The sequence below is a fragment of the Caretta caretta genome, chromosome 4 (genome assembly GCF_965140235.1).
Source record: "Caretta caretta isolate rCarCar2 chromosome 4, rCarCar1.hap1, whole genome shotgun sequence".
Classification (NCBI taxonomy): Eukaryota; Metazoa; Chordata; order Testudines; family Cheloniidae; genus Caretta; species Caretta caretta.
The window spans coordinates 134,071,585-134,094,586 of record NC_134209.1 but is presented as its reverse complement, the minus strand read 5'-3'; the positions used below and the strand labels follow the sequence as shown (position 1 = coordinate 134,094,586).

Genomic DNA, 23,002 nt, shown 5'->3' with positions numbered 1-23,002 from the left:
GTTGTTAGATGACCTGGAAAAGGAGTGTTCCACATGTTCACATATAAAAAAGGTTTCATGTCTTTTTTAAGATTCTAGCCCCTCTCCCCCCGCCCTGCCCCACCAGTTCTTTTAACCAGGGCTCCTTGTGAAACTAGAGAACTGGAGTACAAGGTTATTTTAGTATTTAATACAACATGGGCAGAGGTGGACTGCTCAAATTTTTAGAGCCTTGCACAGATACAAATTTATATCAGTCAATATTAATCGGTATGAGCGGAACCACAGGGCACTTCTGGGAACTGCAGCGGCGAAAGGAGCAGAACGTGGGGGCCGCCACTCCCAGGAGCTAGCACCCCACGCTGACAGCTCCTCCAGCACAGCAGTACTGCCTCCCGCCCCACCCACTGAGGTGGGCCCCAGGTTCACCAGCAGCTGTCCCTGGTCTTGCTCTTGTGTTCATGCGGTGCGCATGCCCCCAGAGGGGAGATGCAGATAGCTGCGTGGAAGGGCTTGGGGCGGGGCTGCGGGTGGTACAGCTGCACCAAAGGAGCTGCAGGCGCAGGGCACTGGCTCCTGGAGCAGCAGCCGCTCCACATTTGGCTCCTTTCACTGCTGCCCTGTGGTTCCATGGATACCAATTTATATCCACAGATATCCGCATCTTCTGCATCAGTTAATTTCTGTAACTCTTTGACCTGGGACAAAGTTAAAATTCAGTGTCTTTTTTTTTTTTTTTCTTTTTTTTTTTAGGTCTGCATTTTTATTTGACGTGCTGAAGCTTTGTAAAGGGGACTAGTGTCCTGAATTCTTTTGTGACAGGTATGTTGCTGGAGACTGCATGTAATCTTCCTCCTCGACCCGGGTGTGTACACACACTCATGCTTCCCCTTCAGAGTATTTTCCCCAACTGGAGGCACAGGGATCTCAAATGACTTTTTCTAAAGTGTTGCTTCATGAAGCTACCCTATTATGTGAGCAGTAGTCCCTGCCCCCTGTGAAAGTACAAAGACATCATGCAACCTACTCCCTGCCTTCCCAAATATTTCTAAGGAAAATTTATTTAGCCCCATCAGTATATCTGTAGAGTAGCTTCAACCGCAGAATAAAACATACACATTATTCAATGGACCCAATAATACAATGTAGCCACCAAAGTGACCTTTAACTGCAGTTCCAACTATGTTTCAATGCAAACCATTTCAACCTAAAACTGATGCCTAACATACATCAAAAGCATTACCTTCAGTTACAAACTAGTGTTTTTAGCTGTAGCCTACTTTTATCTGCTTACTTTAACCTAATCCTGGCCCTGATGCAATAGCTTCTTGAGTGGACCCAAGAAAACATTGCTGGTAGAAAAGAACGGAGAGCAACTGTTCAGTATTAAAATATCTAGGAAAGCAGTTCCCACAGAGAAATAATAATGAAATCCTTAGGGCCCCCACAAGTTACAAACCAGACCACTATAAAATTCTGGTAAAACTCCACTTGAAGATGTTCTCTTCTTAGTTATTAACCTAGGCAACAGTCCTTCAAAAGTTATGCATGTGCGTAAATCTTACATACCAAGTAATCCCACGCTATGAGCAGTTCCCTATTAGTGGGTGCATATGTCTTTGCAGGACTGGGGTCATAATTTTTCACATTTAACTTCCCCTCTACCTCTCTCTTCCTTGTTGTGAAAGGAAGAAACTGAGTTTAAAGTTGTCATTGAAAGTGCTCATGAAGGCAGTACAATTGAGAATGTAATAGTTGTCTGTTGACCAATGGTCCATCTCTTCTGCTGGACAGTTGCAGATGCTTCAGTGGGAAGGTCTTTTTATGTTTTTAAGAAAATAACTACGCTTGGCAGAATTTTATTTTTCATGTTTGTTTTTTAAGCATTTTTTTTATTTTTATCAATTTATTTTCACAGGTGCAGAAAATACTAAAGGTCAGACAATATTTAATAACTTCCATTGTTGTATGCGGTGGTGTTGTAGCTGTGTTGGTCCCAGGATATGAGAGACAAGTTGGGTGAGGTAATAACTTTTATTGGACCAACTTCTGTTGGTGAGAGTCAAGCTTACACAGAGCTCTTCTTCAAGTCAGGAAAACGTACTCAGTGTCACAGCTAAGTAAAAGACGGAACAGATTGTTTAGCATAACATCTGATGAAGTGAGCTGTAGCTCACAAAAGCTTATGCTCAAATAAATTGGTTAGTCTCTAAGGTGCCACAAGTACTCCTTTTGTTTTTGCGAATACAGACTAACACGTCTGTTACTCTGAAAGCTAGCATAACTAGCTGATGCATATGTAAGGGACCATCTGAGGTGAAGTGGCCCATTAACACCCGTCTAGTCATAAGGCCTGGCCTGTTAACACCTCTCTAATCATCATGGCTCACAGTTGTTATCAGGGCAATTAATGCACTGGATGAGGTACACCACATGTGATATGCATGTGTAGGACCCATGAATCTTGAAAAAGTGTTGTGGGAGGTGTTGATCATTGTAGCAGTAGAGATATGTCTGCAGGTTTTGCATCTGTTGTTCTGGCAAGATCTGATGCTGCTTGGAGTTTGTGTGTCCTGGTTTGTGAGGAGTTTGCTTCTGATGATGAGCTTGGAGAGGCTGAGGAGTTGTTTGAAGGCCAGAAGAGGTGGTTCAGGAAAGATTTCTTTCAGGATGGGGTCCCCAGTAAGTATGGGTTGTAGCTATTTGGGTTCTAGTGTGGGGTGTTAGGCGACAACTAGGGGTAGGAGAGCTTTTTATTTCTGTAATAAGCAGGTTTTCTCTGTGTATTTGGGTGGTCTGTTCTATGATGCAGCTTACTTCGCTAGTGAATAAAGACATTGGGTTTATGGCTTATTACAACAAGCTATAACTCACTAACCCAACCCTCCCCACAGCTAGCTCCCCCTCTTCCTTTCCCTCCCTGTGACTGGAGGGGTGTTAACAGGCCACTTCACACATTTCAAGGGAACATTTAAAGTGTTAACTAGTAATGCTAAACAATCTGTTCCACCTTGTATTTAGCTGAGATGCTGTGTACCTTTCCTGGATCTAAGGAAGAGAGAGATCTGTTACTTCACCTACCTTGTCTCTCTAATATTAAATAATAGTTGATGTTGAGACTCAAAGTTAAAACTTTATAACCTTTAAAACACAAATTGTCAACATATGTCGAAATATACAAAGTAAATAGCCTTAAATAAAACTCCAGTAAGTTCTCAAGCAGCATTTTTCTTATTTTGCCTATTTATAAGTTTCAACTATTGGTAGAAGTATTTTTTTTCCATCAGTTTGTGTGTGTACAATGAAATTAACACTTATGGATAAAAAAATCCTTATGGACCTAAAATAATATAGCATAATGGTCAGTTTGGCAATAAGAGACCTATGGGGAAAACTGATAGTCTGTCATGCACCGTGAATATTAATATCCATTTTCATCCTATCTAGTATTGGATATTAGAATAAATGTCTAATCTTGCTTTTTAAGTTCTTTGCTATGACATCTCTTGGCAATTAACTCTGTGGGTTACATATGCAGTCTCTTAAACTTTAGTTTTCTCAGCTTTCCCTTAGGCCAAAAGTCAGAAGTTGGGAATGGGCAACAGGGGATGGATCACTTGATGATTACCTGTTCTGTTCATTCCCTCTGGGGCACCTGGCATTGGCCACTGTCAGAAGACAGAATACTAGCCTAGATGGACCTTTGGTGTGACCCAGTATGGCCGTTCTTATGTTCAAAACTTAATAACAGCAGCTTAAAAGTGTAGGCTTTTAAAAAAAAAATTTTTTTTAGTCACTTGCCTGATTTTAAAAAGTGCTGAGTACCTAGCAGCTCCCATTGAAGTTATTGAAAATCTGGCTACTTGCTCAAGACCTTAACTTCAGGGACCCACTGCTTTAAATCTTGGCCTTGGTTTTCCTACAATAGATGCACCCAATCAATCTTCCCTGTGCCATATATTATTTTATAAAATCATGTTACTGCTTATTCTTTTCACTAACTTGATCCTTTTGAGATTGTTTGCTTTAAGGACTAGAGTGAGTTCATGCAACCATCTAATGCTTAGAGGTAGATGGCTTTCTGCATATCTGGATAAACTGGGCAGCTAAGAATCTTATACATGATTCAGAGACTGTTTGCAGAAGATTTAGATAGATATTTTTAAACAAGAAGTTAGAATTTGCTGAATGGAGCAAAGATTTCCAAGATCCTAAAATCTCCAGTCTGAACTTGTTTATACCCACAGTTTTACCTTGTTCTGATGCTGAAGATGACCCACAAAAGAGAATTTGGGGTTGTACACTTGTTTCTTTCTGATATATAAACAGACAAAAAGTGGGGTTTTAAAGGTATTTTTCTGCTTATTTAACCTTAGAAATAGCAGTTGTCTGGTCTTGCTGGAATTTTGACATGGAGGACTCTATGCATATGGACTATTACTTTCTTGGCCCTTAGTTGAAGGCGTACTGTTCAGTTTTTCTTTCAACTGTTTGTTTTAGGTGTTCGTGTAAAAATATTTGTTAAATAAAACAGACTTTTAAATAATATTTTAAAAACCGCCACTCTTCAGTTAGTCAGGTTTAATTTTCATGGATTTGCTGGTGTCATGAATTATTCTCTGGTAATCCATTAGTCTTCCAGGGCAGACAAGGCCTGAATTTCTAATATTCAGTATCAAGGGGCAAAACTGCACAAACCAGCTCTTCTTTTTGGGGTTAAAACCAAGCAAGAAAAGTTATAGCCCCCAAAGAACAATTTTTTTTACAACATTCTGAGAAAAAATGGGGTTGTAGTCATATGAGATTCCATATGTAACCTTAACTGTAGGGTTTGCTTCTGTAAATGGAAAAGCTGTATACTGTTAATCTGTGTTCAGAGAACTTTATCAAATAAGACGCTTACCAAAAAATTAACCTTTGGCTGTTGTAGCAATGCTTCTCCACTTTGTAGTTATGAAAACTTGCATAGCACTGGTGAAGTACTAAAGATGAATCATAATGCTGCATTTTTATCTTTGGTTTGTAAGGTTCTGGTACTTTGCTGTTTGAGTCAAGGTTGTATAGAGGGGAGGGAAAAAGATCTTACCCAATGTGAAGAAGCTATCATTAAACGTAACAGGAAACTATAACCTTATGCAACTGAATTTTTATTTATCATTCTGTTAACCACAAATTTGCAGAGGGAAACCTATATTACTACTAAGAGTGCTATTGTATGAGTTAATAGGTAGATATTTTTTTCTAGTTTTCCTGAAGAGTGTTTCAGAATAAACTGTATTTATATTGCTTTTGAGTGCATATTTGGAAGTCTTAGCTAATATCAGTGTATCTACTCAAATAATTAGTCCTAAATTGAAAGACACTTAGAAGTCCAAATAATTGCAAAGAGTAGACTTCAGAAGAAAGTGAGCAACTGGACTCCAATCTGAACTTTGCAGGTGTAACAGAAACCAAGGAAGATTCTTTAAATTATGTTAGCGCTTAATCTTTAAATGTCTCCTAATTAAGCTTGCCTACAGTTTTACAGATGCAAGCTTTACTATTCTGCTGGCATGAATCGGTATCTTCTGCATGTCAGTTTAAAAGTTAGTGTAATGTGGACTTTAAAAATATAGGCATGATAGGGTTTTGGAACTTGTTTCCTTTTGAGTTCAACTATCTTGAATGGCTTGTGTTGGTGCTGACCCACTGTGATATGGAGACAGTTTCTCAGTAGTTGTCCAAATATAGCCATCTCTATAGATACAGATTGTCAACTCTGCTTCCATTGAGAGATCTGGGAGGAATTCCCAAAGGTAATCAGATTTGATCCTATGGCAACTGCAGATGTGCCTTAGGTACACCACTCTCCAATACCTATTCTTCTTCTTTTGTGTGCTTGCTCATGTCCATTCCGTATTAGGTGTGTGCACTCACCCAATGCACCACTGCCAGAAATTTTTCCCTTCGCAGTATCCATAGGGGATCAGCTCTAGGGCCCTCTGGAGTGGCACTCACATGGTGCGATATAAGGGGCGCCACCAGCTCCCCCACTCTCAGTTCCTTCTTCCTGCCAATCACAGTGCTGGAACGTCCTCTGCTTCGGCTAACATTAATTCTTCTCCATTCTTGTGAACTTTGCAGAACCTGTAATTTAGCTGTATATAGTTAGTAGTTGAATTAGTTACCCTTAATAGTAGTTTTTAAAGCCTTTGTTAGTCCCGAACGGCACTCAGCCTGGGGATGGGGCATGCTTTAAGCCGTGTGATTGCTGCAGACAGCCCATACCCGTCAGCAATCCCCATAATAGCTGTCTTAGATACTTGGGCGAAGGGCATATAAGCGACAAGTGTCATATTTGCAAGTCCTTCAAACCCAGGACTAAAAAAGGAATATGACAACCACCTTAGAGCGCTTCGCATGGAGTCGGCACTCACTCCGGCACTGGAGCAGAGGTCCAACTTCGCACCGCTCCCCATCATGAGGGATGTCCCGCCACTGCCTGCCGCCCAAAGTCGTCACGCCTCAGTGCCAGAGAGGCAAGTTCAGCAGAACCCTTTTCGGTCCCCGGGCATTGGGCACTAACAGCAGGATTCGAGGCATACCTCACCGGTAGCCTGGCACAGACCCACCAGTGCACCAGCCTCCCTGGCAGGAACGCCTAGACCAACCCTTCATGCCGCCAAGAGCTCAGTAGAGATCCTGGGAATATTGGGGGACTGAAGCCACCGGTCACCAGTATTCCATCATCAGACTCCAAGACAGGGATTGCTGTATTTGGGACAATCCTCCCGGCAACCATCCTGTGATAGCTCCCAGTCCCGCTCGATTGAAATCAGGGTGTTTTTTTCGTTTGTTTGTTGGTTTGTTTTGTTGGTTTGTTTTTTCCCCCTAGTTCTGCTTTTGGTCTGGAGCTCAGCTACTATAGTTATGGGAGCCAATAAAGACTCTAGATAGCTTTTGCTGTTCACCTCTCTGATGTCATCCCAGTTGCTTTGCTTATCCCTTATCTTTAAGCAGTGTAGAAGATGCTTTTTCAGCACATAAGATGCACTCATCTCAACTAGATATAGAAGTATGGCCATGACACACTGGGTTCCTCGCAACTACTCTTAAGAATTTTGCATTGAAATTGCATCTTGTCTAATGAACGTTCTGGTCTGGAGAGGTTGTGTGAGTCTTTCTTGATGGATCATTGATGCTGCAAGCATGTGTTTTTTGTTGGTTTTTTTTTTCCCTTCTCTCCTCCCCTGCCACCTTTTTTTGGTCATTTGCAGGTCTGTTGAAAGATAACCTAATGGCCTGAAGAAGTAGTCAGTCTGTAGCTGGATGATACCCTGTAATTATATATAGTTGAATTACATGGGATGTGCCATCTGGTCCAGATGCAATTCACCATCATGTCCTGCAGCATGCCTAAAAGCACTCCTGAGCTCCTCTACGCTCATCATGTAGCCTTCAAGGCAGTCTGAAACAACTAGGGCCTTGAAGGACCAGAATCAAGGTCGCTGAGCTTAATCTGGTGCAGATTAGTGTCAGTTTAGCTCATTTCATTTGACGGTAATGCAGTAGATTCACTTATTACTACAAGAACAATAGCTGAACTGCTGCCAAGCTATAATGACATTTTGGGGCAGAACAACCTTGGCAGCTAAATTCAACCCCTTAATGCCAGAGACAGGCAGAGCAGCCATGTCATTATCTTTATGGACAAACCGTTGCTTTGTTCTGACATCAAGACACACATCTAAATTCAGATAATTTTAAGGGAATAGGTTCTGTTACGGAATCCTTCTAGGGATGCCCAAATGTCTTAGCCAGCAGTCTATTAAACATCTCTGTCCACTTTTTTTTTTTTAACCAGGAGGTTTAGCCGTTCTGCTTACTACTTGGGTGGTGGTTTTAAAACATGGGAAGAGATATCTTATCCTTCCCACTAAAAAAGAAATGCTACTGTTTTCATGTTTGAACCAGGCTATTCATTCTCTTTCCTTCTGTAAGCTGCAACTTCTGGGTTCCATTTGTTTTATTTTGGAGACACCCACATGTAGCTATTCAGTTTCCATATATTTGAATCTGGAGATGGGTATCTCCTGGAGAAAAGATAATTACTTGTCTGTAATACTTGCTTGCTGAAGATGGTCAGTTTTGGATTAACAGTCCCCAACCCTGACTCTGCCCTCAAATTTGGTGGTTCTGTAATTTGTATGCACACATAATTTGCTCCTTCTAAGGGTACGTCTACAGTACAAAATTATTCAAAATTATTCTATTCGAATTTTCGGAAGCAATTTTATACATTTGGTCTTCTGTGTCCCCACTAAAGCACGTGAATTCGGCGGAGTGCATCCACAGTACCAGTGCTAGCATCGAATGTCGGAGTGGTGCACTGTGGGTAGCTATCGCACAGTTCCTGCAGTCCCTGCCGCCCATTGGAATTCTGGGTTAAGCTCCCAGTGCATGATGGGGCAAAAACATTCTCACGGGTGTTTCTGGGTGTGTGTTGTCAGTCGCTCCTCCCTTCGTGAAAGCTACAGCAGACAATCCTTTCGCGCCTTTTTGGCGTGCAGATGCCATACTGCTTTCAGCAGATGGTGCACCGCTGCTCTCCTGCTGCTATGAATCTACCTAGCACTTCCTCTCATCTTCCTATGTAATCTCTAGTATCTACTTTCTCTTCCTTATTGAACGCTTCCGCTGCCAACTCTGCTTTCCCGCTCTTGATGTGCTACGGAGCTTCTCCACGTTGTCTGTCCTGGGCTCCTTCCTCTGTGAAAGCTACAGAAGACAACCATTTCCTGCCTTTTTTTGGCTATCGTGAACTGAACAGCACCTCTTCCGCTGCCACTCTGCTCTCCTATGTTTCATGCCCTTTTTCCAGGATTACCCGTGCAGGCGCCATAGCCATGGAGCCAGCTCAGATCTCCACTGCAGTTTTGACCGTTGGAAATACCTCGCGCATTATCCAGCAGTATGTGCAGTACCTGCGAAACCGGGCGAGGAAGCGACGACAGTGGGATTACGATAGTGATGAGGACATGGACCGGATGTTCCTAGAAGCACAGCATGTGGCGATTGTGAGATCATGGTGGTATTGGGCCAGGTTCATGCTGTGCAATGCTGATTTGGGGCCCGGGAAACAAGCACAGATTGGTGGGACCACACAATGTTGCAGGTATGGGATGGTTCCCAGTGGCTGAGAAACTTTTGTATGCGTAGGGCCACTTTCATGGAACTGGGACTTGCTGTCCCCTGCCCTGAAGCACAAAGACACCAAAATGAGAGCAGCCCTCACAGATGAGAAGCGAGTGGCCATAGCCCTGTGGAAGTTTGCAGTGCCCATCAGCTGCCGGTCAGTTGGGAATCAGTTTGGAGTGGGGAAATCGACTGTCGGGGCTGCTGTGCTGCAAGTAGCCAATGCAATCATTGACTGGCTGCTATCAAGGGTATTGACTTTGGGAAATGTACAGACCATTGTGGATGGCTTTAATGCGCCGGGGTTCCCTAACTGCGGCGGGGCGACAGACAGAACACATATCCCTATCTTGGCCCCGGAACACCGGGGCGGCCAGTACATAAACCGCAAGGGGTACTTTTCCGTGGTGCTGCAAGCACTGGTGGATCACAAGGGACATTTCACCGACATCAATGTGAGATGGCCGGGAAAGGTGCATGAAGCTTGCATCTTCAGGAACTCTGGTCTGTTTGAACAGCTGCAGGAAGGGACTTATGCCCAACAGTAATTTTCTGGTCTGGGAAGTGTTGAAATGCCTATAGTTACCCTCTGGGACCCAGCCTACCCCTTAATGCCATGGCTCATGAAGCCGTACACAGGCACTCTGGACAGTAGTAAGGAGCAGTTCAACTCTAGGCTGAGCAAGTGCAAAATGGTGCTAGAATGTGCTTTTGGACGTTTGAAAGCGCGCTGGTGCAGTTTACTGACTCGGTTAGATCTCAGCAGAACCAGTATTTCAATTGTAATTGCTGCTTGTTGTGTGCTCCCCAATATCTGCGAGAGTTAGGGGGAAACCTTTATGGTGGGGTGGGAGGTTGAAGCAACTCGCCTGGTGGCCAGTTTCACACAGCCAGATAACAGGGTGATTAGAAGAGCGCAGCAGGGCTCTCAGAGAAGCTTTGAAAGCCAGTTTCATGACTGGCCAGGGTACAGTGTGACGGTTGTTTGTTTCTCTTAAAGTTACCCACCATACATTTTATTTATTTATATATATATATATATATATATATATATATATATAATGAAAGGAAATAAAGTCACAATTGTTTAAAAAACATTCTTTATTATTTGTTGCACAAAACATTGAGAGAAATCAGAAGCGAGACGGGGGAGGGGAGGTACTGGGTTGGGCGGGTGGAAGAGGAGGAAAGGACAAGTCCAGAAACCAAATAAAAAATTAGGATATGTCAGCTTTCTGCTGCTTGTGCAATTCTCTGGGGTTGACTGTGTGGGTCCCCGTAGCCCACCTCCCCCCAACTCCCCCCACCCTGTTCTTGGGCATCTGGGTGAGGAGGCTATGGAACTTGGAGAGGAGGGAGGGCAGTTACATAGGGGCTGCAGCAGCAGTCTGTGGTCTTGCTGCCTTTCCCACATTAGATCCACCATATAGTGGAGCATGTCAGTTTGCTTCCCCCATGAGCTTGACTGTAGCATCCTGCCTGCTCTCATTGCGCACATCCCTCCTCTCTTCGTATTCATGTAACGCTTTACATGACTCCACAATTGTATGCCTGCACGCATTCAGCTGGGCCCTATCAGTGCAGGAGGACTGCATGAGCTCGGCAAATATGTTGTCCCGAGTTGGTTTTTTCCGCCTTCTAATCTAGGCCGGCCAACCTCTGGAATGGAGTAGATAGGGACCACATTGAAACATTTGCACCTGCTGCAGGAGGAGAAAAAGGGAGGGTAGTATTTTAAAAGATACATTTTTAGAGAACAAAGGGGACACTGTTTCTCAATGAAACAGGCAATTCATTGTACACAGCACATGTTCTTTCTGTACAAGGTCACATTTTGCCTCTTCTACTGAAGTGCTTGCCACTTTGGTGTGAGTAAGCCGCCACATGCGGCCGGGCAAGCACTAGGGGCATGCGGGATTCTGCTTCTTTTGCATTGATTTCAATGCTTTCAAACTTCCGGGCCCCCTTTCCCATAGCAAGCAATGCCTGGTGGGTTTGCCATATAAAAGGAGGGCCTGTGGTCTCTTTAGGATGATCGCTTCACACAACACCCTCTCCCCCACACACTCACCTACTGCGGGGCTCCGATGAGGCTCTGAGCAGGGACGAGCCCTTTAACCTAAACGCGAACAGCCCGGTGCAGCTGGGTTTCCCCCCACCGCGTGGTTCCGATCAAGCTCTCACTCACCAGAAGTGCCTTCTCCATTGTCATGGTCCGGGAGCATGCCTTGGGAGTGGGGGGAGGCTGTTGGCTCCAGCGTTAAGAATAGTTCCTGGCTCGAGGGAAAAACTGATTCCCCACTTGCTGCCTGTGCACCGTCGTCCTCCTCTTAGTCCTCCAAAAATTCATCCTCCTCGCTCCGTGCTACTTCCCCCTTGCAGGTGTCCACGGACAGTGATGGGGTAGTGGTGGCGTCACCCCCCCATAATTGCATGCAGCTGATGGTAGAAGCAGCATGTATGGGGCTGTGACCCAGAGCACCCGTTCGCCTCCTTGGCTTTTTGGTACGCTTGCCTGAGCGTCTTGATTTTTGTACAACACTGCTGTGTGTCCCTGGAGTAGCCTCTTTCTGTCATGGCCCTGGAGTCTTTAGCGTACGTATTTGCATTTCTTTTTTTTGGAACGTAGTTCTGCCATAACAGATTCGTCTCCCCAGCATGCGATGAGATCCAGTACCTCCTGTTCAGACCATGCTGGAGCTCATCTGCGAATCCGGGACTGCATGGTCTCTTGTGATGGTGGACTCTGCAATTGCCTGTGATGGTGGACTGTGCTGATGGTGACCAAAGAGGAAATTCAAAACTTCCCGGGGCTTTTACTGTCTACATAGCTAGTGCATTGGAGTTGAGTGTTGTCCAGAGTGGTCACAAGGGAGCATTCTGGGATAGCTCCCGGAGGCCGATAACGTCGAATTGTGTCAACAGTACCTGTAACCCGGAACTGCGATCTCAATTTTAGCGCTACTCCACTTGCTGAGGTGGAGTACAAAAATCGGATTAAAGAGCCCTTTAAATCGAAAAAACTGGTTTGGTCGTGTGGACGGAATCAGTTTTATTTCAAAGTAACTCAGCTAATTCCGAAATAACCGCATACTGTAGACCAGGCCTTAGAATTGCCACTTCTTGTTTCAAAGGAAACCTCATTTGGGCTTTTAGGTACTTTCCCAATACAATAATAAACTGACATTGGATTGTAGGTGTTGGGAGTAGGAGAGCATAGCAAGTTTTTGAGACATACCTTTGGATGCCTCAGAGGCTCAAATCTTAAACTATGGGAGTTCCTGACTGGTCTCATGCAAGAAGCGTTGACTCAAAAATGGGAATCCGTAGAGATGGCTGTACTTAGGAGAGCAAGAATTACAGGTAGGTAATCTTCTCTCTCCTTTTCTTTATAGGTTTGGAAGAGCAACATTCTAAGATACTGAAAAATCTGGACTTTTAATTATATACTTCCTAAAGAAATATAAAGCGTTGAAAATTGTAGCCTCCTTGCAGTTTATTTTATGGTATCTGTACCTCTTACTTTTTTCTGTATTTTATATTCAAGAAACAGCATGAGCACAGTAAGTATTTTCTTAATGAAGTAAATGCATAACTGATTATCTAGTTCTTTATCATTTTTAGACTTGTAGCCACTTGTGCCATTTCAAAACATAATGTGTGGTCTGAACAACCTGAAGAAAACAGATTGTAATAAAAGTAAATTAAGATGCAATGTAATCCCATATTCTATCCTGATTAAATTTAATATCTCTAGCTATTGTTAGTATTACTCAAATAAATAAACACCCTTAATGTTGGGGAATAGTCCTGTTTTTGTCCAAACTAACTGAAGAAGTCAGTTTGAATCTAACAGTTGATGTAATCATGAAATAGCCCTCTTGATCACCAGTGATCACAGAAAGCACCTTTCCTGCCTGGCCCAACTGGTAAGAAGCATTGTGGTGATGCCTTTACTTTGGCGTTTCCAATTCAGATATTGGAATGAATCTGTACAAAACCATGTATGCAGTTAGCAGCAATTAAAAACATTCTATCAAGATCAGGTCTGCATTAATACTAGCTTTAAAAAACAAACAAATATTCTTTTCTCTCTTAGACTCAAAGAAAACGTCGTGGAGGAGCCATCAATTCTAGGCAAACTCAGAAACGAAACAGACTGGTAGCTTCAGCGACAGAAATGGCTTCAGAAGCAGAGCCAATAGAACTTGAAGAAAGCGGTAAGCCTTATTTTTTCCATTTAAAAGAAAAATTTTTTGCTTCTGGAGTGTTGGGAGCCCAGTTCACATGCAGAGGCAGATTATGGGTTTGGGGGTGGTCCCTCCCCACCTCTTCTGCCTGCAGTCCCCCCTGTCTCCCCACCCCCCCAGGCTCCTGCCTCCCACTGTTCAGATGTACTTTTATCAAAGTAAAGCTTCCAAATCCAATTCTTAAAGGGGGGCAGGGGGGGAAATGCTCATTGAAGGATAGCCAGTACAGAATATTGGTGTCCATCTAACTTCCTAATCCTAAACAGTTTAGAGGATGGGTAGAAATTTGGTCTACTATTATTCAGGCTTGGACTCTTCAAGATAGAGGCCTTCAGACAACTTGTTTCTCAAAAAAGTAGCACAACAGCGTTAGAAATGTAGAGGCTTTTTCTTAGCCTTCTGAATGTACCCACGACATAGGGAAGGATAGCAAAGAGAGGTCCTGGTGGCCAAATTTAGGCTGCTAGGTAAGAGATTGAAGTCTAGGGCCTCCTTGGTAACATGCTCTGAGATGCTTCCAGTTCCATGCACAGGGCCAGTTAGGCAGAATTGCAGGCTCTCAATGCATAGATGAGACAATGGTGTAGGGAGGAGGGGTTTAGACTTATTAGGAACTGGGGACACTTTTGGGAAAGGGGGAGCCTATACAGGAAAGATGGGCTCCACCTAAACCAAAATGGAACCAGATTGCTGGCACTTAAAATTCTAAAGGTCATAGAGCAGTTTTTAAACTAAGGGTTGGCGGAAAGCCAACATGTGCGGAAGAGCACATGGTTCAGACAGAGACATCCCTAAGGGGAGGATCTATTAATGGAGATTCTCTATGTTCTAGTAAGGAGGAAAGGATGGAAAATGATAAAAATACAAGTAGATCAATGAGAAACAGTCAAATAAAAAAAAGTCCCATTCAATTACATCATGTAATGGCAGACAGCTAAAAGGTGACAAGTTTTTAAAGTGCTTATGTACCAATCCTAGAAGTCTAAATAATAAGATGGGTGAACTAGAGTGCCTCATATTAAATGAGGATATTGATATAATAGGCATCACAGAAATTTGGTGGCATGAGGATAATCACTGGGACACAGTAATACCAGGGGTACAAAATATATCGGAAGGACAGAACAAGTCGTGCTGGTGGGGGAGTGGCACTTCATGTGAAAGTGTAGAATCAAATGAAGTACAAATCTTAAATGAACCAAACTGTACCATAGAATCTCTATGGATAGTAATTCCATGCTCTAATAATAAGAATATAGCAGTAGGGACATATTACTGGCCAACTGACCAGGATCGTGATAGTGACTATGAAATGCTCAGGGAGATTAGAGAGGCTATTAAGATAAAAAACTCAATAATAATGGGGGATTTCAACTGTCCCTGCATTGATTGATTGAGTGCATGTCACCACAGGACAGGATGCAGAGAGAAAGTTTCTTGACACCTTAAATGATTGCTTTTTGGAGCAGCTGGTCCTGGAACCCACAAGAGGAGAGGCAATTCTTGATTTAGTCCTAAGTAGAGCACAGGATCTGGTCGAAGAGGTGAATACTGCTGGACCGCTTGGTATTATTGACCATAATATAATTAAATTTAACATCCCTGTGGCAGGAAAAACACCACAGCAGCCCAACACTGTCACATTTCATTTAAAAAAAGGGAACTACATAAAAATGAGGAGGTTAGTTAAACAGAAATTAAAAGGCACAGCGCCAGAAGTGAAATCTCCGCAAGCTGTATGGAAACTTTTTAGACACCATAATAGAGGCTCAACTTAAATGTATACCCAAAAATAAAAAAGCATAAGAGAACCAAAAAAGAGCCACTACAGCTAAACACCAAAGTAAGAGAAGCCGTGAGAGGCAAAAAGGCATCCTTTAAAAAGTGGAAGTTAAAATCTAGTGAGGAAAATAGAAAGGAGCATAAACTCTGGCAAATGAAGTGTAAAAATATAATTAGGAAGGCCAAAAAAGAATTTGAGGAACAGCTAGCCAAGGACTCAAAAAGTAATAGCAAAAAAATGTTTAAGTACATCAGAAGCAGGAATCCTGCTAAACACCCAGTTGTGCCACTGGACAATCGAGATGTTGGGGGAAGAGATTCGTTGTTAGATCTTTTGAGGCAAAGTAAGCAGCAGTGTCTAGAAAGTGATAGAATTGCACCTTCTCTTATTTGACAGTGCATTTGAAGGTTCATGCAGGCCTTCATAAAAGGGAATACCTGAAGTCAGAACATTTAAAGCATGATGATGGGGAAATTCCTGGGTATTACCAAATAAACTTCTGTAGAAACAGTGTTCCTCTCTTCACAGTATTAAAGTAATACATCCAGTTTTATTGATACTTGCCTCACACAAGTTATCACACAAAAAAAGTTTAAGAAAATGAAGTGTGTGCACGGCGTGGGGGGCCGGGGAGAACAACCGCTGCAGTTTCTCTGTTGCTGCAAATCAAGACACGCAAAAGTAGTATTAACTCTCCAAGCATTTTAATGAGGGTCGAGAGCCTGAGAGAAGTGTTCAATGTCTGTCTTAAAGGAGAAGGGTGGGGAACACAAACTATCAGCATTTAGTAAATGGTAGCATTCTGTCGGTTCATGCCTGACTCTTGTTGTGGAGTGGCAGGTGCTATACAGCTCTACATGCATGATCTTGACTCTTATCATTGTATTTTTAAGCTGGTGAAGAAGTAGTAGATCTCACATGTGAATCTTCTGAACCTGTAGTAGTTGATCTAACTCACAATGATTCTGTTGTGGTAAGTAACTGTCGGTGCACTTACCGAAATACTCTGGTCAAATTAGGTTAATGCTGTGCTTCTTAGAGGTTAGAACTTGGAAGGCAACTAAAGCCACAATTAGATATCCCAGACTATGTTATCAAAATGGTCTGATAAAGGTAATGCATTGATGGTGTAGGTAAACCCAGCAGCCATTATTTGTATAATGCATCTCCCACACTAGAACATCTTACAGGGATTATACCAGTGCACTCCTTGAAAAGTATCTTCGTGAAATGTCATATAAAAATGCAAACTAGAGTCAGTAATGTCCCTCTTTAAGCACAAATTTCATCTGTGTTTAAATGATAACATATCAGGCTTTTTATTAAAAAATAAAAGTTCTAAATAACTGAAAACTGCCCATTTCTTGTTCTTGAACACACAGTTCTGAATAGTGTACATGATGACCGCCCTCAGTGCATGTTCCTAAACGATAATGGAGTACTGTCAGTGTTACTTTAAATCGAACGCTTTGAGGAAACTTGCTTCGCTACTGTGTCAGGCACTTGTGGAGGATAGTCAGGACTTTCTGAAAGGGCATATTGGTAACCTGCTTGAAGTAAAGAAATGTGGAAGATTGTGGGTTTAAGATGTTGAATAATATTTTATTGAAATGGATTTTCTACTATCATTGTTTCAAGATATGTGCATCAAACAAAATGGATATATTGAATGTCAGTCTGACCAGAATTGGGGACATAATGAAAAGAGATGGTAGACCAAAACTTTAAAATGGATTCCTAAAGTTCAGCTCATTGGTCCTTAGTTTGACACCTTCCTAAGTGTCCTGCCTTGTGAACATGCATTAACTAGGTGCTCATCACTTTTGAAAATATGCCATTTTTGAGGTGTCAGAATATGGACTAATGAGCTGAACTTTATGTGGGGTTTTTTGTTTTTTTTTTTTTTTTTAAATTGACCATATTTTTTGTAGTACGATGCGACAGACAAAAGCTCACCTATATAGATATGGAAAAAGAGTTTACTACAACAAAAGTCTTAAAGCCCAAAATTCAATATCAATTGCACAGAAACCATGTTTCATGATACAGCACTCAGGTTTAATGGGAAACTGAGAAACTTGTTATAGTACACTGTAGATGCAGTCAAACTGCACAGGAAAAAAATGCTATCGGATGAACGAGATACAAGGGTGGGATTTTCAAAAGTACTCAGCATTGGCCTATTTCTGCTCCTGTTGATGTAAGTGATAAAGTTAGGTCAATGAAGTAGTTCTGAAAATCCCACACAAGTTGTCTGAGGAAAATTAATCCCTTTTTGAAGGGGTTCTAAATTTGTTGAGCTTTCAATCCTAATATTGACTGAGAATTGCAACTTAAAACAAACTACAGTACTGATGGCTTGCATCTGTTACCGTAGTACGGGTGATGAACTGTTAAGTCACAACAAGATTTTACGTTATCTTCCATGAGGGTGCATGGCCAACACCATTAGCTTGACTTCCAGAGCTGGTGACATGTTTCCAGCAATTCACATGATTATTGCTCTACCTCATGCCTCCTGGCTCTGCTTATACAACTACAAACAAATAAGAATGAACATAGCTATGGTCTTTTGAGATGTTTGTCTATAATGCATATATGTGCACAACAAAGTCTAATTGTGGTTTTTTATTCTCTTCTCTCCCTCTTGTTAATACAAGATTGTTGAAGGTGAGTAGTCATGTTTCATGTATTCCCAACTGATAACAGAATTGTGACCATTTTGTAATGCTGTATGGTATGTGCACACCTTGCTACCAAGAATATGCTTTCCACCAGCCTCCCTTTAAAATTGTCTCACTTGTTTGTCTTCAGGCATATATTGCTTATATTGTCAAACTAAACTAGTCAGTGAAACCAAATCAAATGTATTGTTTTTAATTACTGGTAATCAACGTACTCATGCTAAGGAAACACTCCCAGGGTTTATACTACTAGTTTAATACAAAGCCTGAAGATTTAATGTGCTGTATCAGCACTTATCTCACGAAATAATCCCAATGTTGTTCTTGTCCCTTGATACAATTCTCAACACTTTTACCACACATGGTAGTGGATATAGTTTGGGAAAATAGAATAAACTTGAAGATATAATAATTTGTTGGTCTGCAATAACTTGGCCAAAATCTCAAATGCTCCCTCCAATTGGACTTCACAGTCCCCTGGTGTATGTACATGTGGTGGGACACTACTACGGCTTTCTGCTAAAGTCTTTATAGAGAAATGCTCATTTCAATACTCCATATATTACAGACACAAAACTTAAAAGAACATTAAGTTTGCAAAGTCAGGAAATGCCAAAAGTACAGTTGTCCGTGCAATCTTTCTTCACTCCCCTTGTTCATAGGTATGATAGTTTTCAGTTACCTGATCAGATTATACATTTTCCACAGAACCTCTGTCTCATTCAGTGCACTGAATGATGATGAACAGGAATGAATCAAGGTTAAGTGGTAAATTATGCTGTTGTCTGTTGGACCTTTGCCTCTTGCCTTTCAGAAATCGAAATGTATGTAGTGAATGAGGCAGAAGACTCCAGGGAGAGAGGATAATCTCGTGATCTATGGCACTGAATGCTGCCCTGGAGTATTTGATTCTATTCCACCTTTATCTGATTCTGTGGAATTTACTTAAACCAAATTTTACAAAGGTGGCCATTAATAGTGTGCTCATTTTCTAAGTGCCCAACCTGTGATAGTTGAGGCCTGACTCCTGGATGTGCTGAACACTCTCAGCTGCAACTGAAGTCAGTGGAACCTCTATTCTGAATATACCCAGTGCTATAAAATGCTGAATAGTGTGAAAAATCAGGTCCTTGGGTCTCAAGTTGGGCATCCTACCAATGAGATTAGTGAAACAGAAATTAAAAGGTACAGCATCAAAAGTAATATCCCTGCAAGCTGCATGGAAACTTTTTAAAGACACCATAATAGAGGCTCCACTTAAATGTATGCCCCAAATTAAAAAACATAGTAAGAGAACCAAAAAAGAGCCACCATTGCTAATCAACAAAGTAAGAGAAGCCGTGAGAGGCAAAAAGACATCCTTTTAAAAAGTGGAATTTAAAAGCTAGTGAGGAAAATAGAAAGGCATGTAAACTTTGGCAAATGAAGTGTAAAAATATAATTAGGAAGGCCAAAAAACAGTTAGAAGAATAGCTAACCAAAGACTCAAAAAGTAATCTCAAAAAAAATTTTAAGTACATAAGAACAGGAAGCCTGCTAAACAGCCAGTGGGGCCACTGGACGATCGACATGCTAAAGGATCACTCAAGGATGATAGGGCCATTGTGGAGAAACTAAATGAATTCTTTGCTTTGGTCTTCACAGTTGAGGAGGTGAGGGAGATTCCCAAACCTGAGCCATTCTTTTTAGGTGACAAATCTGAGGACCTATCCCAGATTGAGATGTCATTAGAGAAGGTTTTAGAACAAATTGATCAATTAAACAGTAATAAGTCACTAGGACCAGATGGTATTCACCATAGGGTTCTGAAGGAACTCAAATGTGAAATTGCAGGACTCCTAACTATAGTCTGTAGCATGTCATTTAAATCAGCTTCTGTACCAAATGACTGGAGAATAGCTAATGTGATGCCAATTTTTAAAAATAGCTCTAGAGGTGATCCTGGCAATTACAGGATGGTAAACCTGACTTTAGTACCAGGCAAACTGGTTGAAACTATAGTAAAGAACAGTATTGTTAGATGAACATAATTTGTTGGCGAAGAGTCAACATGGTTTTTGTAAAGGGAAATCATGCCTCACCAATCTACTAGAATTCTTTGAGGGGGTCAACAAGGTGGACAAGGGGGATCCAGTGGATATAGTGTAGTTGGATTTTCAGAAAGCCTTTCCAAGGCTCTGAAGCAAAGTAAGCAGTCATGGGATAAGAGGGAAGGTCCTTTCATGGATTGGTAACTGGTTAAAAGATAAGAAACAAAGGGTAGGAATAAATGGTCAGTTTTCAGACTGGAGAGAGGTAAATAGTGGTGTCCCTCAGGGGTTTGTACTGGGCCCAGTCCTTTTCAACATATTCCTAAATGATTTGGAAAAAGGGGTAAACAGTGAGGTGGCAAAATTTGCACATGATACAAAACTACTCAAGATAGTTAAGTCCCAGGCAGACTGCAAAGAGCTACAAAAGAATCTCTTAGAACTGGGTGACTGGGCAACCAAATGACAGATGAAATTCAATGTTGATAAATGCAAAGTAGTGCACATTGGAAAACATAATCCCAACTATACATATAAAATGATGGGGTCTAAATTAGCTGTTACCACTCAAGAAAGAGATCTTGGAGTCATTGTGGATAGTTCTCTGAAAACATCCACTCAATGTGCAGTGGCATTCAAAAAACTGAATGGAATGTTGGGAATCATTAAGAAAGGGATAGATAATAAGACAGAAAGTATCATATTGCCTCTATATAAATCCATAGTACGCCCACATCTTGAATACTCCGTGCCAATGTGGTTGCCCCATCTCAAAAAAGATAAATTGGAAAAGGTTCAGAAAAGAGCAACAAAAATGATTAGGGGTATGGAACTGCTGTCATATGAAGGAGAGATTAATAAAACTGGGACTTTTCTACTTGGAAAAGAGACGACTAAGGGGGGATATGATAGAGATCTATAAAATCATGACTGGTATAGAGAAAGTAAATAAGGAAGTGTTATTTACTCCTTCTCCTAACACAAGAACTAGGGGTTACCACATGAAATTAATAGGCAGCAGGTTTAAAACAAACAAAAGGAAGTATTTTTTTCACACAACACACAGTCAACCTGTGGAACTCCTTTCCAGAGGACATTGTTAAAGCCAAGACTGTAACAGGGTTCAGAAAAGAACTAGATACATTCTTGGAGGATAGATCCATCAATGGCTATTAGCCAGGATTGGCAGGGATAATTTCCCTAGCCTCTGTTTGCCAGAAGCTGAGAATGGGCAACAGGGGAAGGATCACTTGAATACCTGTTCTTTTCATTCTCTCTGGGGACCCTGGCATTGGCCACTGTCGGAAGACAGGGTACTGGGCTAGATGGACCTTTTGTCTGACCCAGTATGGCTGTTCTTATCCAAAATTAGTGGATGCTCTTGACTTTAATTTCTGTTTGCCTTAGTTCCTGGTAAATAAGGCCAATAATACCATCTTATCTCACCAGGATTTGGTGAAGACAAATTCATTAACATTTGAGACATACACCAATACTACCGTGATGAGCGTCATGGAAAAAGACCATGATGAAACTTAGCATTTTGTATGTAGGGCAAGATATAAAGGAAGTGTCATAAATAAGATGTTATGATGCATGTAAAAATAAATATTGAATAGCTGCTTATTCAGTGAGCACAGTCTTTCCTGTGCACTGATTGAGGCAGACATCCTATGGAAAAAGCATGGAATCATAATGTGAGTACAGAAGGGGACAGAATTAAGGTTATACCTTTATTCTGGCATTTCCGAACTATTGAGCACTTGACTTTGTAACATTGTCATTCTTTTGACGTGTTTTTATGTCATTTTCTACATTTTAAAAAAGGCAAACAAGAAAATTCCATTTTTTGGGGACCATTATGGTCCCTAACTGCATCATTAACAGGATAGGACCCTTTAGATCCACAGTACAGAATTCTGCAATTTGAGATAACTGCCGATGGCTTATGGGAAGTTCAGTCAGCACATTGGAGCTGTGTGGTCATGAAGAAGATACCCGTGACTAAAAATAACCTTTAGTAAAAGTCATGGAGAGGTCATGGGCAGTAAACAAAAATTCACGGCCCGTGACCTGTCCATGACTTGTACTATATACCCCTGAATAAATATTGGGGGAAGAGGGGCGGTCTAGGGTGTTGCATGGGTGCTCGGGGTGGGGGGACCCAGGGAGTGCTGCGGGTGTTTATTGGGGAGTGGGCAGGACCCCCTGCTTGGAGTTTATGGGGATTGATGGGGCTTGCAGACTCCCTACGTGGCTCCTCACAGCTCCCCAGAAGCAGCAGCATGTCCCTCCCTCAGCTCTGCGCACTGCCCCTTCCCCAAGTGCCAGCTCTGCAGCTCCCATTGGCCGGGAACCATGGGGGCGGTGCCTGTGGGTGGAGGCAGCGTGCGGAGCTAGGAGCTGAGGGAGCGACATGTCGCCGCTTCCGGGGAGCCGTCCAAGGTAAGTGCTGCCCAGAGCCCTCACCCCTTCCCATGCCCCAACCCCCACTCCTGAGCCCCCTCACACATCCGAACTCCTGCTGCTGCTGGGGGTGGAGGGCATGGTGGCCTGAGACTGCCCCAGTAGCAGCTGGTGTGGCTGGCCCAGGGGCTGCCTGAGCTGCTCAGGTGGTCCCTGGGCCAGCTGCACCTGCCGCTGCAGAAGTCACGGAGGTCATGGAATTCATGACAAACTCATAGCCTTAGTCATGAAGTATGGTCAGTTTAAATGGAATCTCCTGAGAGTTCCGGTACCAACTCTAACAAGCTTCTGCTAAGCATGTGCAAACAGACTTTTTTTCAGAAATTTATAAATTGGACAAACTTGGGTGTATTGTTCATTGAGCTGGCAAAAGCCAAACTGGTGACACCAGTGACCAAACACACACACACACACCCTCCCACAGTGAAATGTCAATACTCTACTCCAAAGCATGAAGGCAATAGAGTTTCTCAGTGAAGCTGTGTACAGTTTTTTTTTAATCTTCAAGGTTGTGTTCCCTAACCTGTTTTCAGAAATAGTCAAACTGTTTTGCTGAAATTTTCTAAAATATTCGTCCAGAATCAGACGCATGGAATGGGAAAATTCAGCCCAAATGATTAGTTTGGCAATAAAAAC

The 23,002-nt window shown here is 42.2% G+C and overlaps 1 protein-coding gene across 11 annotated transcripts in view; it reads left to right on the top strand.

Annotated features, from left to right (window-relative positions):
- RNF4 (ring finger protein 4) overlaps positions 1 to 23,002 on the top strand; it is a 50,074-nt gene that overhangs the window by 3,400 nt on the left and 23,672 nt on the right. For 6 of the 11 annotated variants that reach the window (XR_012668215.1, XR_012668214.1, XM_075128086.1 and 3 more), the window contains exons 2-7: positions 733 to 801; positions 1,898 to 1,915; positions 12,549 to 12,716; positions 13,253 to 13,373; positions 16,080 to 16,159; positions 17,847 to 17,856. Coding sequence is in view for 9 of the 11 variants with exons in the window: in XM_075128086.1 (XP_074984187.1) it covers positions 12,657 to 12,716; positions 13,253 to 13,373; positions 16,080 to 16,159; positions 17,847 to 17,856 (271 nt within the window). In the remaining 2 variants the exon portion in view is untranslated. The remainder of the gene's footprint in view (positions 1 to 732; positions 802 to 1,897; positions 1,916 to 12,548; positions 12,717 to 13,252; positions 13,374 to 16,079; positions 16,160 to 17,846; positions 17,857 to 23,002) is intronic. The other 5 variants (XM_075128085.1, XM_075128084.1, XM_075128089.1 and 2 more) reach the window with 3 other exon arrangements.